The following is a 20,018-nucleotide window of genomic DNA, read 5'->3' as shown; positions in this document are numbered from 1 at the left end:
CTTGAAAACTGCGGAACTTTATAGTGACTGTTGTCTTTATATGTCAATGTGTCAATTTTCCGTGGTTTTTATACTTTTAGTGATCGTATAGGATTAGCTTTTCAGTCTATCAATATTGTATATCAATAACATAGATTCAAAATGAACTACAAGAATTTTAGCAAGTTGGATGAACATTCGAACATCAAACTGAATGAATGAAACTTTCGATTGAAATTACATTTCCATATTTTAAACTACCAGATTGAATAGCAATGCATCAACAGTTTTTTCCGTCTTCTTTGGACATCGATTTTTTGCACATAACCTTTTAGGTATGTAGTTGTCTGATCTTGAACATCTGAACATCTTTTATAGGCTAGGCTAGAGTATAGTTTTGCTATTTCAAAAATTGACAAATTTTGACTCGTCCTAAAATGACATTTTCGTATAGATTGTGACCTGTACATAGAACCCAAAACCACAATTTGCAAGATTGGACCACTAGAGTAAAGGTTATGATCTTTTATATTTTTTTTAGAAAACGGTTTTTTGCCCATAAACTTTTATGTGGTGGGTATTGTTATTAAGGGGAATCTATAGTATGTTTTTCAAGAGCTTTTATTTGATGTGAGGAGATATGGCACTATATTAGAATTTAAGGTCGGGTGTGGTGAAGATAAAAGTGTGGCGAGAAAAACAAATTAAAATACCTGTAAAACATGTCCCATTCGGTGGTTATATGTTTTTCTGTTGCCCGATTATTAGGAGCGAATTGTTTCAGGTGCGCGACCCTCTATATAAGGATTATGTAGGTATGTGGTTAAGTAACATGTACCTGTTTCTGTTTATCTAAATCGTAGTTACAATTTTATTTATTCATCAACGTAAATCATTTGCGAATGAATCGCTAATAATAGTGGTTGTGTGTGCTCCGCGCGTATGACGTTAAAACGTCCAACGTGGATGGCAAAACGAGAAGTTTTCACCTATTTTCTTCTTGCAAAGAAAAAATTGAAAATATGCTGCTATATGTAAACCATAATTTTGGAAGGGAGAGATGGAAGGAGGGGGTTTGTCCAACACCACTTTGAAACAGATTACAGAATACACCGGTGAGTCAAATATTTCCATTTCCACTACTTTTGATGGAATTTGTATATATGGATTCAATTCTTTACCAACGCGATCCGGTCCGAGATGTACTTCCCGGGAAAAGAGTGAGTGCTGATTTTATGATAATAATTAATAATTAATGCAATGTAATAGCAATTTTGCATTCAATATTAAGTGTGGAAAACTAAGTCACGGGCACCAATTAAAATTTCAACAGCCCAAAAACGATCTCTAGGATCGTTGGGTATTCAGTTGTATTGGATTTTGGCGCATTTTTGCAAATTTATTTGTAAAGAGGTAGCTTTTCATCTCACTTTAGCCGGTTGGCTGACTAGTTGGCTAGCAGCAGATGAGGGTCCGTAGAAAAACGCTTGTAGAAAAACGAGGAGTGTATCAGGATATTACACTGTATACATTTGTATACGTTCCCCAAAAATTAATCTTTTTCATACTAAAACGATCGTATTGTATAGTACTTCTATTGCGTTTTTTTTTCATAGTCCGTACCTTTTTGGTTTCGGAGATATTTCAAATGAGGGCTAAGTAGGAACTGAAAACTTATAACATTATGTGTACAAATTGGCGAAGATTAGTTTATTCACTGAACACAAGTAGATGGATGCGCAAGTTACTATTTTCCCATGTAACAATGGAACAAAAATTGCAGAGAACTATACGTGTTGACTTGATTTTATACTTTTTTCAAAATATTTGGGTTTAAAAAGAGGCATTTAAGATGAGGGAAATACTATGTGAGACCTCAGCGCATTTAGCTCCCATTTGATTTTTCCAATTATATCCAAAACCAAGAACGCGCAAACGGTGAGCATAGAGCAAATAAATTCGAAGTACTACGCAATACCGCGGAAGTGCGCAGTCTAACTTTTGATTGAGAAGTCTGATCGAAAAAGTACGAATTGTTTTGGATTCTACGCACCAAAATTAATAAGAAAAGTGTTTTCTCGAGAAATTTTGGTGCAGTCGATTTTTGGTAAAAAATGAAGGTTATACACTGCCTTTTTTTGAGGCCCTCAAAAAAAATTGTCTCAGATCGTCCCGGAAAAAAATTTTCTTATAGAATGTGGCCTGTAGAATCCATAATTTCAAACAGTTCCAAGATTGGGCTACTAGTTCAAAAGTTACAGCCCTTTGAATTTTCTTTCGAAATTGGTTTCTAGTCTATAAATTTTGATTGAGAAGTCTGATCGAAAAAGTACGAATTGTTTTGGATTCTACGCGCCAAAATTAATAAGAAAAAGTGTTTTCCCGAGAAATTTTGGTGCAGTCGATTTTTGGTAAAAAAAAGGAAGGTTATACACTGCCTTTTTTTGAGCCCCGAAAAAAAATTGTCTCAGATCGACCCGGAAAAAAAATTTTCTTATAGAATGTGGCCTGTAGAATCCATAATTTCAAACAGTTCCAAGATTGGGCTACTAGTTCAAAAGTTACAGCCCTTTGAATTTTTTTTCGAAATTGGTTTCTAGTCTAGAATTTTTGATTGAGAAGTCTGATCGAAAAAGTACGAATTGTTTTGGATTCTACGCACCAAAATTAATAAGAAAAAGTGTTTCCCCGAGAAATTTTGGTGCAGTCGATTTTTGGTAAAAAAGGAAGGTTATACACTGCCTTTTTTTGAGCCCCGAAAAAAAAATTGTCTCAGATCGACCCGGAAAACAAATTTTCTTATAGAATGTGGCCTGTAGAATCCATAATTTCAAACAGTTCCAAGATTGGGCTACTAGTTCAAAAGTTACAGCCCTTTGAATTTTCTTTCGAAATTGGTTTCTAGTAGGGAATGCAATCCCACAGCAAAATCTCAATCGCGGTATTTGCGGGATTGTTAGATGTTAATCCCGCGGGATCCCGGAATTTACGGGATCTCGCAAAACTTTAAATAAATTGGCAAATAAACAATTCTGTGCGGTTAACTTCTGTATTAAAATAAATCGCTAATTATCAGAATATTTAACAAAAAAGTACCTTCGGGCTAACTTAGAACTCAAAAAAACCTTACCTGTAAAGCACAAAAAGTTTCCTAAAGTGCCTCAAAAATCATAGTACATTTTTAACGAAAAAAGTTTAACAATTATTTTATGCCAGCTTACTAAATGATAAAGTGACCTTGCCTATACGGATTTACGGAAAAACCTTATAAGAATCATCCTAAAATGGCGTATGTTGGAGCGTCAGAAGTGGGTACCGACAAAGGAAATGTGGTAACCCCGGGCAAGATCTGACTGATAGTCGAGTCGAAATTCAAAATGTTTCCCTTATGGGGTGATATAAAATGGTAATTGTGGGTTTGACTCTAAGGATTTGAAAATATTCACAGTTCCATGTTTCAATGCACTATTGTGACTAGATTTTCTATCCGTTGGCCCATCGCAAACTATTTTTACAGTTTATCTCGTTTACAGGTTTACGTTTTGGCGCCAGAATCAAAGAACTCTAAACAATCGTGCTTTCAAGTGCTCATAAGACCTTTTAAAATATTCATGATTAGTTTTAAGGGTGTTTAAGAACATTTTAAGTGCTTTAAACGCTTTTAACGTCCCAAAGTCCGGTCTCTACTTTTTTTCTAAAATCATTAGGAGCAATTTTACGTATAAATTCTGTTTTGCGCAACTATGTTGTTATACACTGTACAAAAAACGTATTTTGGCGTATGACCGGAGGAAGTAGGTACCTATTTTTGAAATAAAACATGCGTAGTCTAGTAGTGGCCCCACAATTATAAACACAAGTAGGTAACAAATTATATTAAATAGTTGTACTCAATGAATAAACAAAGGTTGTACTTACCAGACATGCTATGTTAACAATTGCACTTATTTTACACTAGTAATCTGCTAAGAATAAACGTATGGGAAGAAGTGTAACTTCTGCTACCCAAAGAAAAGCGTAAGATTTTCAAATTGCAAGCGATAATCAATTTTGATAACTCACATTGAAGGAAATGAATGTACAGTGGGGGTGGAAAACAATCACATCTGCATGACGAATTTCTCAGTTTCATTCATAAAAGAAACTCATAATCAAAAAATGCTTATGTTTGTAATTACGCACGTTTAATGAGAAAAACGTACACAAATCGCTTACCAGTTTCTGTAATTCAATGGTAAATTCGCAAAATACAATGTGTACGTAAAACTACTCAATATGTCGGAAAACTGTTTCGTTCGTATAAGTGGATAAAAAACAATTTGTACTATTCATGTGTCATAGAGGTACTTAGGTACTTGTACAATAAATTATACCTACGAAATACTGTATAAACGATTGCAAAGTACACAATAGGTTCAACATTCTTGACTGCTATAAAGTGGAAAACAATAATAACAAATAATAACTACATTTTTAATTGCTTTTATGTAATTGATTTAGTATTTCATACATGTTCCATACTTACTTTGGTATATATATAGTCAATACATAAAATGAATCATATTAGACACTTTATTTATTAGTTGGTATTTATGAATAAATGAGCAGGTTGTAACAACGGAACGGTCAGAGATTGGATAAATATTTAAGAACGAAAATTTCCTCTAGCTCACAAGAGCTAGGTAGTCGAATACATGGATGAATTGATGGACATAAATATAGGTGTCATTATTCGAAGAAATGGTAATAAAATCGACTTTCAGTGAAAAGTCTTGTCCACGGAAAGCCTCATTTATTTTCTTGCCAACAATGGGCGCTAGTTAGCTAATCTGTGAAGTCTGCAACCCCTAAGTGCGAAATTTCAGTGTATAGTACCTATACCTACTTAAAAAACACCTGCAGTATTGGATTTTCGAATGTAGACTTCCACATTTTCACCCCATACAAAGCTTCATTTTAAATTTAAGCCGGACAAATCGATCTACAGGACAATTTGTGTTAATTAAAATACACTGCATTATTCTGCCGTTATTATTCTGCGATACTAACGTGGGCTTGGGTATACTACAGCATTATATATTCTATTTATGACGATTCTTTCACTTTCATGCTTCATCACAATTGCATTATGGGCGCACGTGGACCATTTACGTTTATCGTGTACCATCTAAGGAAGAACGAGTGATCGTATAGCCATTCCGTGTTGACGCTTTTGATAATGAATTGCATTAAAACTTATTTCGATGATAATAAATTATGTATATGTAATTTGTCAATATAAATATTATTGTCTTATCTAAGCGTAGCATAAAGTAATTGGTACACAGATTTTATAGAATTTTAAGAAAGAAATCCATTCAGGGTTTTATTTTAAAAGGCAATTGGAGGTTTTCTTTTATATCGTTTAAACAATCTGTCAAAGAAACAAAAATACTGCGGATGTACGATAAAAATTACAACCCCCGCAATCGAAAATTGTTGTAAATGATTTGAAAAGTTTGAAATGAGAAAGGAATTTAGTTTTAGAGGAGAGCTTGGTTGTTTATAGATTGTTTAAGCATAATAATCTATCAAAGAAACAAAAATTATTAGTGCCCCACAAAAGTTCCAGCCCTTGAAGTACATGTAAAAGAAAATAATAATTAAAAAAATACATAGGTACCTACTATGGGGACAGGATCGGATTTTATTTTTGAGAGGCAATTGGAAGTACCCTTGTAGATCATTTAGTCATAAAAACTCAAAAAAACAAAAATATTTGGTATACTACTAAAGTTCCAAACTCCGCAATTGAGAATTGCTGTACCTACTTGTATGACACAATTTTCTAAATAAAACTATAGGTACGTAATTTGAAGGCAAGATAGAATTTGATCTTTAGAAGGCAATTGGAAGGTCCCTTGTAAATTATTTAAACATAATGTGTAGAAGAAAACCATAAAAATTTCAACCCTCGCAGTAACGTTACTCGTCACAAAAGAACATTGGTAGCCTATGTATTGATCTTGTAATTCCTTAAACATTTGACGATATAAGTGTGGAGGCTAATTAATGAAGTCATCAAATATAACAAACTCAGTATCCCACACAAGGGTTTCAAGTAGGTATTCGTAATTGGAAGTTGTTGGGAGGACTGGGGTTATAAATCGTTAGTTTCATGTGGTACCTGATTGCAGCTGGTCTTGTTATTGTGGTTTCAAACTGAAACAACTCTCCTTCGCCACTCTTCTTAAAAAGGATATCGTACAATGGATGAATAGATGTGTTTGGATGATGTACTCTATATTTTAATAAGAGGTAGTGGTAAGGGTTCAAAGGGCCTGTCCGAAAAGCTCCAATAGCAAATCTAATCCCTTGAAAATGGAATGATTCTAAGCGAGACAATTGATTTCCTCGCGGAATAGTAAGTATACCATTGCCCCATAGTCGAGCTTTAACAGAACCTTCAAACGATAGACCGTAATCAAAACTTCTCTATCACTTCCCCATATAATATTGCCTAATACTCCAATATTATTTATAGGTTTTTTGCATTGAGCTATTAAATCTGTGATGTGCGCTTTCCAATGTAATTTTTCGTCAAATTACTCGAAGAAAATCGCCGCGCTATCTCGCTTATTTCAGGAGATGAGTGACGCACGAGTACAACCAAGATGTGTTACATACCATTTTAAAGAGCGCATTGAGTTCTATCACTTCTGAAAAATTCAACTTTTTCTTGCTTGGAAAAACCACAAAATTTCGAGCGCGCTAAAAAACGTGTTTTCTGAAATACATATTTCATCCAGTTACACAGAAACGACAAGATCTATCCATTCCATTAAAACGGCGTTGAATTCAGAAGTCCCTAGCGCTTCGAATAAATTTCCATTTATGTTCATGCGACAAATACTCTTCTTTTGATTAGGGGTCGAACATAAAATGTAAGAGGAATTTTCTAAAAAGTTAGGTAAGTTTACGACCAGATTTTTAGGGGTAATTTGCAGGGTTGGTTAAAGATTATTTGTTAGGAAATTTAACTAAAATCAAGGTAACATAGGTTGCTTAGTAACTTGAAATCAATAAAAGTTGTTTTTAGATAATGTTATGTGAATTTAATTATAAACAAATTATATCTAGGATTTATTGTGCTGTGCGTCCAATTATAAACTTATAAGATTATGGGCCCAGATGCCAATGATCATTAGAGTGCTACCTTTTCTTACGGTAAATACACAACGATCTACTTCCGATGCTTGGAAGTCTACGTATATAAATTGGTCGACTTTCCATACCATTGTCGACCTGCATTTTTCAATCCATAAAGTGCCTTTCGTGAAACGCATACGCGCTTGGTTCCATCCTCAAAACCTTCACGTTGTTGCATGTAGACAGGAACTGGCCATGTACAAAGTAACCATTTGAATTCCTTTTAATTTTCAATACCCATCGACATCCGACAATATGTGCATCCTTTGATTTGGTGGCCATAGTCCATACAGAATTCGTCATGAAATTAATTTCTGATTCCATTGCCTCTCGCCATTGAGCACGATCCCTATGTGAAAGAGCCACTGTAGTGGCTAGTGGGTACTTGATATTCATTTAGCATAGCATTCATTTTCGCTTAAGTACTAAATTCAAATTATTTCTAGTAACCCCCTGAAGCTGTATTTTTAGCGTATTTTCCTCAAAGTGAAAACTCGCTATTGGTTGCACTTTGTCGTCCGTCGGTCAGTCCGTCCGTCACACGTACCCCTTCTACACCACTGAACGATATGGGGCTCATTTGAAAGGGTCCAAGGATTCCGTGCACACTTAGATTTTTTGGGTTTTGTGCATGCGCAGTGTCAAAAATTTGGATTAGCGCATCTGCAATGCTAACTTTTTTATTTATGAAGATATTTAAATGATATTTTGCGCATTAGCGATGACAACTTTCTTATTCTTGAATGAAACTAAAACTAATACCGCACTTATCACTTTTTTGTATGTTTTGTACCGACTGAATGTGTATCATATTAATATGTAGAGGGGGGTTAAATTGGCCTTAATTGGCTTCGCCTAATCCTTAATAAAGAAAGATTATTATTATTATTATGGTCGGTGTTTCTTGTGAGAACTCAGGTCTAGCCTGGTTAACTAATCGCAATTATTATTATTATTATTATTATTATTATTAACGCATGCTGCATGTTTTATTTATGAAGGTATTCAATGAAATTTCTAATGTAGACAATGCGCAATGCTATTTACGAAAGCATTAAAAAAACTTTTCATATGTAGACATTTCAAAATTATTTGTATTTGTATAGGCTCTACTATTTTTCATTAAACTGTATACTTCGACGATAGACGGCTCATTTGAAAGAGAATGGGGTAAGGATCTCGTGCCTACCGGTATTTTTTCCTGGTCCTAGCATTGATATTATTAGGAGGATACGCTCTCGTCATTTATGTTTGCATAATGACTTTTTAAACTTGTTTTCATCAGTAGGGATTGTGCGAGTGTGTCGGTCGTTATTACCTGCGGACTCGTCACCGTGGATGGCATATTTGCCAAGTGTTGAGACTGCGTTGGTAACTGACGAACATCAAATTTTTCACCTCTACGCGTTTGAACAGGGGCTGGAAGTGTCGGCAGTGGAATACATACTTTTTCGAAGGATGTAGGGTCATCCTCGGAGACGGTATGATAAAATTTGCTTTCTAAAAATACTATGCTTCTGCTGATATGTAAGGACTTGGATATTGTGGATCGATACCCATCTCTTTATGTTTCACTATAACCTACAAATAGTAGCCATCTGAACGGGACTCTAGTTTCTTACGATTAATATATTTTTGCTCGTAAGCCAAATATCCAAATACACGTAGATGTGATAAATTGACAATATTGTTGGTCCAAACACCATCTTGGGTATTATTTGGTGCTGCTACTGATGGACTGCAATTTTTACCACCCGCACATTAGTAAAGGGAGGTATTGCATTGGGGTAAAAAATGACCTTCCACTTTTTTATGGAAATACATGTTTTGAAGCACCAGGAATCCAAATCAAACAAAATCTCGATATGTCGATCTGTCTGTACTCTCATTTCCGACTAAATAGCTGAACCGATTGGAACCAGGTTTGGTACACATGGTCTTAGACATAAAAGGAAAAGCTTTTGAGCAGAATGGTGCATACGCCAGTGTGTCAAAGTAACAAAAAAACTGTCAATTTTTGACGTATTTATGGCTAAAGTATTGCATCGAATTGACCGAAATTTGGTACATATAAACACTTTACTAAGAACTAAAATACATTCAAATTTGTGCGGGGCGGGTGGTTTCTGTGCTGGTCACCGCAAATTTTTAATGTATGAAGCCGTGTTGGCTGTTACTGGAAGTTTCGTTTCTCGTAACATACAACGTCCTTTTGAAAAACGAGTCGACCTGCAGCTTCGGGAACATCGTTTTGTTCGGGGTGGTATTTGACACTGAACTGGACTGGATTCCATTAACCCTTACATGCTCCTGGAACGCTTGGGAAAAGTATACTGTCCAATTACCTGAACGAGTTTCCGACTTAATTTTCAACATAATACCTTGCAATTCAATGAATTTCGCAAGAGATTCCGATTGATTTTTTTATAAAATAAATACCTAAATGTTTTGCGACGACTGTCGTCATCAATGAAGAATATTTCATACTTAAAAATATTTGGTATACAGAAATATTCCAACTCCCAACATTTTATTTTTAGAAAGCAATTCGAGGGTACTTTGTAGACCATTTAACCACAATCTGTTATGGAAAAAGAATGATTTGGTGTACAACAAAAGTTACAACCCCCGCAATTTACAATTGCTATTCATGTAAATGTGAATTTTCTAGAAAATTTGCATAAGTTTAAAACGAGAAGGGAATTTATTTTTAGAGGATAATTGCAGGGTTAGTTATATATTAAACATAAACTATCAAAGAAATAAAAATATTTTGTTTACTACATAAGTTGCAACCCCTCCAATTGACTACGTATTGCTACTCAAGTAAGGTGATTGCTTTAGAAAATGTCGTATAAGTTTAAAACCAGAAGGAAATTTGTTTTTAAAGGATTGCAGGGTTAGTTATAGATAATTGAAACAGAACCCATCCAAGAAATAAAAATGTTTGGCGTATTACTAGAGTTACAACCCTGCAATTAAGTATTGCAACACATGTGGATAAGTGTGAATTTTCTCGGTAGGTATCCCTCGGGGTGTCGGAGGAATGAAACACGTTGACCTTTCTTTTTCCATAACTTAAGTTTAAAACGAGGAGGTTATCTACTTTTAGAGGGCAATTATAGGGCTGGTTATATAGATTACTTAAACAAAAGCCATCAAAGAAATAAAAACATGTGTCCTACAAAAGTTACAACCCCTGCATGCAAATGAAATTTCTAGAAAATTACGTAGGTTTACGAGTAAGAAATTTATTTTTATAGTGCTAGCTATCAGGGTTGCTCATGGATCATTTAAAGATAATCTAGCAAAGAAATAAAATCATTTGGTGTACGACAAAGGTTATGTTACAATCCCTGCAAATTGACGATTGCTATACATGTAAGTGTGAATTTTCTTGTACTTGGGCAACGAAATATCAATTTTTGCTTACAATAGATTTCGATTTTGATTTTTTTATAAGAAACGCATATAACATAACTGTAATTTTTACTTCAACAAATTAGGTCTTGTTCTTCCTTATCAAGGCAGGAGTACCTAGGTACCTAGATGGTCAAACACATTTCGATTTGTCATGTAATTACCTCAATCACACATCTTTGTAAAATAAATTATAAACGTTTTACTTAAATGCATCTTTCATGATTCAAAATTAAAATATATGAAACTGTTTGAAGACCAACAGTAACATACAATGTGTGTAATTGTAGGAATGGCAGAAGTTTCCTTTCCCGTACGTTTTAAAAGAAAATGCGCCCAAAAGTTATCACAATGACATGGTCTACGTCGTAGTTTTCCATCGGATGTAGGGAGTCCGCTACGTTAAAACCTACTGGTGCGAGTGTCATGCCATGGTCTTTCAAGTGGATACGTCGAATAACTCTTCAGTCCCTAAAATGTTCAAAGTTGGAGAATTTTCTTATTATCTGAACTTTTCTTGACCAGAGTATAGGCATTATACGACTTTCATTTACACTTAATAGTAAATAATTGCTAACTTAGCTTTAAGTGATAGCTAAAAATTTGACATCAAATTCAATTCTGTTTATGCCATATGATGCACTATATCGAAGTAGATGCTTTGAATTCAGTCTCATAAAAGTTTGTCGGATTGAGTATTGTATCCGATCGAATTTCAACCCTGCGACGTTTATGCCGCCGCATATAATATTTCAACCGGATCTGCAAAAATCGGATAGAACTTGTCCACTACGTTTGATATCTTCAAAATTAATTGCACCAAATAAAAAAAACTGTATTAAACTGAAAATTAGAATCCCTTTCAAATAAGGCATCACAAGACCCTTTTGTAATTTAAAATTTTCGATAGGGTGCTAGGGGAGTGGGGGGAGAGTCATTTCCTAATAACGTTAAAATTTTATTTATTCCATACATATGGACCGCTCTGTACATGTTTTGTATTAATTTTTTATGTGTTACCAACCAAACATTAATCACAGCGCTCGAACGATAGGCTAATATCAAAAGCTTTTCAACCAATCACGTTTCACGCTTTATTGTCGAGACATTGTGAAGATGTCTCCACCATGACTTTTTAAACTGATGAAATAGAACAGTTTTGGTAAATGACGCCACATACGCTAGCGTGTAGTAACGTTATAAAAAATTAAGAATGGTCGGCGTGAAACGTGTAAGTAAGCTTAGTAACAAGTAAATTGACTCGTAAACCCGTAACTTAAACTCTCTCAATATAGTATTTTTATTAAGAAACTAAGAAGACTCTACACTTTATTTGTTTACAGAATAAACGTAAGCGTCCCAACTCGCTGGTCAGACGTTACATACGCGTGGATGAAACCGATCAGCCCACGGAAGTAAGTTCCTTATATTTTTCTTTTTGACCCAAAAAGTCATCGATTTAAAGTTAAAAATCTAAGTTTCTTTAATTTTTCTGCAGAATGTAGACTAAAAATGTCAACTCTTCAGAAAATTTTTTGTATGGTATTTAACTAACTGACTAATTAGAGAGCAGAATTTTCCCACTAACAAATTTGTAGATGAAGCTCACGGAACTAAGTTCATTTTCCTTGTATCATCACGGATGTAAGTTCAATTTCCTTTTATTTCTTTTTTGACCCAAAAGATCATCGTTTTAAAGTTAAAAAATATGTTTCTTTAATTTTTTGTGGACTAAAAATGTCAACCCTTAAGAAAAAAATTCTGACTAATAAGAGAGCGGAATTTTTCCACTACATACATATATGTGTTTTGTGTGTTCCCATAACCTAACTTTTTGAAAAACTTCTTTTAGGAGCAATACATCATGAAGATCCAATTATTTATAGCTTTCTCACATATACATGAATGGTCACAATCAATCAAAAAATTCAACAAAATAGGTTAGGTTGTTCACTAACCCATCCACAAATTTGATTGGTCCAACTTTGTCATATTGCCTTCTACTAAGTGCGTTAAGTTCCCAAAAGTCCCAAAATGTCTTCTCTCATTTTTTTTCTGCAACCGTAATATAATACGGGATCAACCCAAGGTTAGATGGTCAAACTGTGAGAGCCGGTACAAGAGTTCCAAATAACCCCATTATTATTATACCAAAATGTATACTAATAAAGGTACTTACGCGCAAGAAACCCTTAATAAAGGAGGCGTAAAGGTCTAACACGAATTTAAATAAATATAGTAAGTTTTTTGTTAAACTTAAAAAATAAAATATAATTTTCTCTTATTTCCAACTAAAAACGGCGAAATTGTTAACTTTCTTATTATGGGAGCTACGAAATCAGTTGAATTAGAATTTTTTCATAAGATTTTAATTGTATATATCGAGTTATTAAGTTAGTATTACTTAGTAATAATGCCGGTTTATTAAAATTTCACTTTTATTTGTTTAACTAACAGTGGTCGGAAAATCAAACCTGGTTAAATCAAACCAACAACGAGCCTCTTAAGGTCTACGAGGGACCGTGTCTCAAACAGGTAAATTCTGTATTTTTATCCCTATTTCTTAAGGTTCTATTAATGGACATCATTGAAAAACGTTAGTTGCTTAAAAGTGTAGACTTTAGTTTATATATATATATATATATCAAAGTTTATATATTTTAGTTTATATCAGGGAAAATATGCTTTTCGCCTTCAGTTCTAAGTAAATTTTGATTTCATTATTAAAAACACTTTTTTTTTGTTTACAGCTGAACGCTGTCTCTCCCCTGGGAAAAAATGGAGGAGGTCAATACGCAAAGGTAAAATAATATTCTTTTTTCTCTATTTGTCAAGATCAATGGACGACATTAAGCATATGTATAACCAACTTAGTTCACGTTGACGAAATTAAAAATCAAAATGGTTTGGTTTTTTGTCAAATGTTTAAAAGGTTTTCTATACCCGCCGTATTGAGTTAAGGGTATAATTTTAGATAGATTTAGTAAATATGCACGTTATTATTTTTATGGATGAAAGCCATTACATCGAAAATTCATGTATAAAGGAGCATTCCTTATTCATATTGGATTGGGATACATTTCACATAGCCATAGAAACGCACTTGCTCCAAATGTCAATAAATTGGTTAAACTTTAGATGAACTGACTGAATTTGATTGATCAAATTCCTCAGTTCCACTGAGTTAAACCACGTTAGTCTCGTATACAGTTACTGGAACGTTATACCTACAATAATCTACCAATAAGTAATGTGCCATATTTATTACCCGTAAATGGAATTTGCGCTTAAGTACGTTATGTGTACCTATATGCTTTGACTGCCCAAAGCATTTTTGTCAGATGCAAATTATTGTACTTACAGTTTTCACAACATTGTTTTACCCAATATGCCTAACTTCATTGTCATTCCGTTTCACTTGTATATTTTCCTTCGTATTAACCCACCATTTTAGTGAGCTTTGCTCTTTAGATCGTCGTTCGTTTTTCCATTGGGTAGAAAATGGTTTTTTGTTAGTATTGTGGTATCTAACGAGTACCTGTGTTTTTTTCTGGGATGTAAATTGAATATACATTTTTTGGGGAAAATTGCCACCAATTTTAAAATTGGCTAGTGAGAATATAACAGAAACGTAATTAATATCAAGAAATGCCAAAACTGCTACGGTCGTATGAGCGGACCTCTATACCTACTCTTTACGCACTAGCGCATTATAAACCACCCCTTAAAATTTCTAATTGGCCACTTCCTATGTAAGACAGCATTATTGACCATTGACAGAAATTTTGCCTCTCGTTTTACATACCTTTAATTGTTTTTTTTACAGTCAATTATACAATAACATTTTTACATTTACCTCACGTTGTATTGTACTTCGATGCGACTCGTATAATGGCGATTTTTAGCGCATTTTTGGAAAAAAAATACGCTATTATAGACTTCAAATTTTCACTAAAAGCTTTCTGTCTATTTTTAGTTAGATCGCTAATTTAAGAAAATAATTTCGATACGGTTTTCGGGGGTGCTATAATTTTACCGTCAGATAGTGCTACCAGTATAACAATTACAATTTCTAGAGACTTTAAATTTTCACTAAAAGCAAAGAGTATTAAGTATTCTTTGCTAAAAGCTTTCTGTTATAGTGTAGATGTGCAGGCTCTGGTCTATTTTGAGTTAGATTACTCGTGAGATCGATAATTTTAAACTTTGCTAATGAAATACTGATCTGCATTACCAAAAATGCACTTTGATCATGCATAATTATTCTGATTTACAACTTGTTTTTACGATTTTTCATAAGAGTAGGTACTCATAAAGGTACTCCATCTAGTTGAATACCGCTCAAAAGCATTTTTAAGAGCTTTTCAATGATGAGGCCATACCAATTATAAAGAGGAATTACCCAGGACAGGCTTTGGACGTTTCTTGATATTTTTTACGTTTCTTATATAGCTATATGTATATGTATACTCGTACGCCCACCATATTTAGTTACCGTATTGACTCGCTGGAGTAGAACCAAATTCTATTACTGTGCAAACACTTTTCTCTACTGGTGGTGGTGGTGGTGATTAACGTCTTCAGACCCCTATTGTAAGAAATAAATGACAATAAATTAATCATAACAAATTTTCTTCGTTCAGACCAAATGCAAAGTTCAACATAGCCCTACCTGATGTGACTGAGTCTCACAGGAGTACATTCAGCAATGCCTGAACGAACGTTGTCTGTAAATTTTATATAATACACCAGGCCCGTAGCCAGTCATTCGAGAAGGACTTACGAATGGTAAAATAATAAAATTGCACTGGAATAACGGTTAGTGATCCTCCGTAAAATGCCTCAATATCGCACAGTGTTCGGAAAATTGAAAATTACCGAACTTTTCCAAGAAAATATAAATAACGAATCATAACATACGTTACGTAATCACATTGCGGCAAGAGTAGAGGGGGGGGGGGAGCAAGTTTTGCAAAATAGATTAATATCTACCTACCTGTTAAATCCTGTCGAATCTTCTTTTTGGTGGCTTCCTAATGTAGTAGGTATAAGCTTTTCTAAATCACCTTTATCCGTCAAATTATGTTCATTTGTTTCTATTACACACAAACACAAACCTAGCGAATGATTTTTGAATATTACTCAACGAACCCAACAAACAGACTAAGTGCATATCAGGAATAAAGTGTAAACATAAACCAGTCCATAAATTCAAAAATGGGCGATTAAAATGCAATTCATTACACCGTTCAGTGAAGCAGGCTATTGCATTTGGTTACTATAACCTTTCCCAAATTCTCGATGACCGTTAACGCAGCTTTAAATGTCATCAACAATATACAACTTTTGGAAATGTTAAAAATATACCGCTTTCTTGGTATCGTCAAGCCCTTCCGTTATATTTCAATCTTTAGGTATACTCCTGGATACCTTGACTTGTACCAAGCTTGGCTCGTAGTTCTAGTTTGGTTTCTTTAAAAACTACAAAGCAGTGTTTATTTTGTGGCATTCATTGCTGCAATCGATGAGGACAACCCCTTCCCTATATACGGGTATGAATGGGATGGGGACTTATTGTTTCCATGTTCGATGTAAAACCTCTACAGTACTTAAGAATTAGATGTTTCTCCCTTCTTCGCCTTTTCCAGTGGCTCCACTAGACAGCTCCGAACAAGACTTACCTATTAAGTTATAAATCTCTGAAAATGGTTAGGTATTTAGCGTTCTATGAAAGCGATATAATGCACTGGGCGTTTTCTTTTGCAATATGTACTTAAGAATTTAATTTTTACAACAACATTTATCAATTTCTAAGTGTTTGTGCATCAATTATCGAATAATTATGATAATTGCACAACAGTTTATTATTTAAGTAGGCACCTATATTTAATCTCATACTAGTAATTTCCCATCAGCCGAATGAAACTACTACCATGGTCACAGCAGGTCCTTCCAGGCTACCCAATATGGTTGAAAGTGCAGGAGAACATGCGAATCAACCACCACCTCAAATTGTCCAGTTGGAAATCGTGGAGATATCGCCCGAATGGCGCATTTTTCAAGTCGCAGAACCAGCAGGCAATTACCTTCTGGTTTATGCTGATGAAGTAGAAGTTATTCCAGATGCCGAAATATGCGCCGCACTGGAACAACCTGTGGTAAGTCTGTCGTTTATTTCTTTTGTTTTTTGCTAATCGACTTATTCGATTAAAATAATCTCAGAAGTATAAAAGCGGTCTACGATTCATTTGCAAATTATAATTATTGAATTGCAACATAAACGGATCAATACATAAATTTCAAAACCGCCAAAGTCATATACCTAAAAATGAAAAATTGAGGAATTCCTGTAAATAAGCTGACGCAACTCCTGATTTAGAGGGGATAAAGAGAGTTTCTAAATAAGTTACACAAACGTAAGATTACGGTCTGAAAATGGTTTATCCTAAAAATGGCACAAAACAATGTGTGAAACCAAAAAAGGAACCATATTATAATAGAGTACAAAGTTTATATACTTACCTAAATGCATTCACACTATAGTTTCAAAAAATCAGTACATTACGCAGGTTGCTACTTGTACAATGCTCTACCACAAAAAATAAAAGAAATAAAGAATAAAAATCGGTACAAAAATGCTCTTAGAATCTATCTAGTCAGCAATTGCTATTACTCGCTCCAAGAATATGTGAAGTCATAGATGTTATCTGTTGTATGTTGTCTGTGGTATGTTATTTGAACTGTAATATCCCTACGCTTATTATAGATTAATCTAGGGGCGAAATGAACCATATTTTGCAATGCGCGCGTTTTCGAGGGGTATCGACAATAAAAGCTCGAGCTATGAGAAGTGCCCCACAAATTTAATACTATTTTGTGAAGGGTTTTTTAAGCGAAATCCACCAAAATGCGAATTGCTGGTGAACGGAACGTGGGAAGCAGGAAGATGGTAACTTTCGACAAGATCTTATTGATGGTGGAGTCAAAACTAGGTAATAGAATAGGCCACACAAGAATGCGCTGAAGTCTCTTCAATCTCGCACGAGGACTTTGATCATTTTTTACATACACTATAATTAGGGCATACAAATGGCGCCCCCTCGAGGAGAAAACGGACGGACGGACAGATACACTTTTGGCGGTTGTATTAACTCTTCGACGTTTCTGGTAACGGCGTCACATACAGCAGGTTGCGCTGTGAATGCGCGTTGAAGGTTCGTGGCAGCGACCTTTATTGACAGGACTGTCACACTTTAAACAGTGACAGCCCCAGATGTGAAATGTATCTGTAACACAGATAAGAGTAATCCTACGCTATGGCTATGGGTGAACAGTAGTACCTGGAGCCCCTAAGCTATGCAAAACAGTAGGTGTTAGAGTCTTACGCTATTGATTCACAGTAGGACCAGAGGGGATTCTTGTTCGCTATGAGGAACAGAAGTCGACTGAATTTGTATGGCCATCTGCTCATCAGGCTTGCTTTAAGCTTAAATAACAATCGGCAGGTTAGGATTAATTAAAGCAGATGAAATAAACTACACCGCGCAAGTGCATTCTTCGTCGAGTCTCTGTACCTTGCTACTGATGCCTGTAGGTTGTCCTGCGCATGGTAGGCCACCGTACAAATGCACCGTCCAGTATTACTTGATAACTATAGTGTAAAGCCAATATATCAGTGAAGGAAACAAGCCACATGTATACATCCAAAAGTCCTTCTACATGCTCATAGACATGCAGCGGCCTTTTTGCTTGTGTGTTCATTGTGCCCTTTTCAGGTCAGGCCGGAGTTTATGGGGACTTCCAAAGATCCTAACGACTCTTTCTTACGATTGATCCATCAATGCTAAAGCCTTCAGCAGCTTCCCTAATGGAATCGAACATGGTGTTGTTGAACGCACCCTCGATATCTAGAAACGCTCCCAGGGTACCTCCCCAGCAAACATTATTTCTCTCTCCATCCTTCTTACAAGGTTCTAAAGAGCCGTCTCCGTGGACGTACCAGTCCTGTACGCATGTTGGAATGGATGTAGTGGTCTGGGACCAGTACCCCATTCCTTAATTATGCCATCCACCAGCTTCTCCACAGTTTTTAGAAAAAACGATGATAGGCTGATGGGCCTTTGTCATGTCATATTTGACACGACCCGGCTTAAGTAGGTTTTCTTACCTTTTTCCAACTTTAATGGATGTACTCTAAAGCCAGGGAGGTTCTAAAGAGGTGCAACAAATGCAAGAGCAGCGATTCCAAGTATGTGGCTCAGTGGTACAGCGTTGGGCTACATAGCCGGAGGTTGGGTAAGAATGTTTCAACTGTGACAGAGTTGGGAATTTCCTTAGATCAGTTTCAAGTATTCTGTCGGCTACTCCGAATTACGTTTTCTTGCAGTGTTTGTAATTCGTAAGTTAAATACCGAAGTAGTGTAGAACAACTTAAGACCTTCTGCCTGTTGAAAGCCCAGAACAAGAGAGGGATAACAAATCAAAACAAATAAACTCCAAGCCCTTCTACAGAAGAGCCGGGATTATCCCATCCGGTCCTACACTAGTAAATAGGCTGAACGTGTTGACCGCCCATCTCAGAGATCTCTCGGTAACCACCCGGGGGGCAACTACTTTTTAGTCGATTGGCCTTGCACCGATCCGGCTTTTCGTGTGTTCGAACGTCCGAAGTTATGTACCTAATCCCCAGAGCCTGGAAAGAGTGTTTCCAGGAGACATGCGAGTGGTTGCTTAAACATTGCCTATCAGATAGATAAAACATTTGCCGTATTACAAAAACTGCAACTTTTGCAATTGAATATTGCTATAGACATATGTTGTGATTTAAAAAAAACCTAGGTAAAGTTTAAAAAGATAGGAAAATTTATATTTAGAAGGCAGTTGCAGGGTTTGTCATAGATTATTAACGAGCTCCTAGCAAGTTCATAATTATCCTGCGTCTGTCTGTCCGTCTCTCTGTCCGTTAGTATACGATATCTCAAAAACGAATGGGCCGATTATGATGAAATTGTGCGAGTGGATTTTTATCAAATTTGTAGGTCGGAGTTCGTGAATTGGCAATGTAAGCCAAAAAATAAGGAAGGCCTTTTTGACATCCCCGAATCACATGAAATTGGGAATAGCTTTAGTCACTGCCAAAAGTTGAGTAATCGATTCAACATTCACAGTGTCCTTTTCTAATCGCTGCCATAATGAACCGAATTGTAAATTTTTTATTTATGAAGGTACCTATATGCAAACACTAAGAATATAAGTAAAACTAACGACCTTTGTAAAATATTGTTTTGCGCTTGCACAATGCCAACTTTCTTATTTACAAAAGCATTTAAATGAAATTTGATACATATAGGCACTTGGAATAAAAGCAAATTTAACACCGGTTGCAATATTTGGCTTTGCGCACACGCATAACTTTTTTATTAACGGTCTCC

At 35.3% G+C, this 20,018-nt stretch overlaps 1 protein-coding gene across 4 annotated transcripts in view; it reads right to left on the bottom strand.

Moving 5' to 3' along the window:
* LOC116165865 (synaptic vesicle glycoprotein 2B-like) overlaps positions 1–15,707 on the bottom strand; it is a 43,097-nt gene extending 27,390 nt beyond the window's left edge. Inside the window, exon 1 of one of the 4 annotated variants that reach the window (XM_031480595.1) lies at positions 15,584–15,707. Coding sequence is in view for 1 of the 4 variants with exons in the window: in XM_031480588.1 (XP_031336448.1) it covers positions 3,898–3,904 (7 nt within the window). In the remaining 3 variants the exon portion in view is untranslated. Of the gene's footprint in view, positions 1–3,897; positions 3,920–4,194; positions 4,292–4,864; positions 5,026–15,583 lie in introns of those variants that run through there. The other 3 variants (XM_031480592.1, XM_031480593.1, XM_031480588.1) reach the window with 3 other exon arrangements.
* Positions 15,708–20,018: the final 4,311 nt, after the last annotated feature.

Source organism: Photinus pyralis, unplaced genomic scaffold, assembly GCF_008802855.1.
Source record: "Photinus pyralis isolate 1611_PpyrPB1 unplaced genomic scaffold, Ppyr1.3 Ppyr1.4_LG3a, whole genome shotgun sequence".
Classification (NCBI taxonomy): domain Eukaryota; kingdom Metazoa; phylum Arthropoda; class Insecta; order Coleoptera; family Lampyridae; genus Photinus; species Photinus pyralis.
Note: the sequence above shows the minus strand (reverse complement) of the source record. Positions and strands in the feature narration are given on the sequence as shown.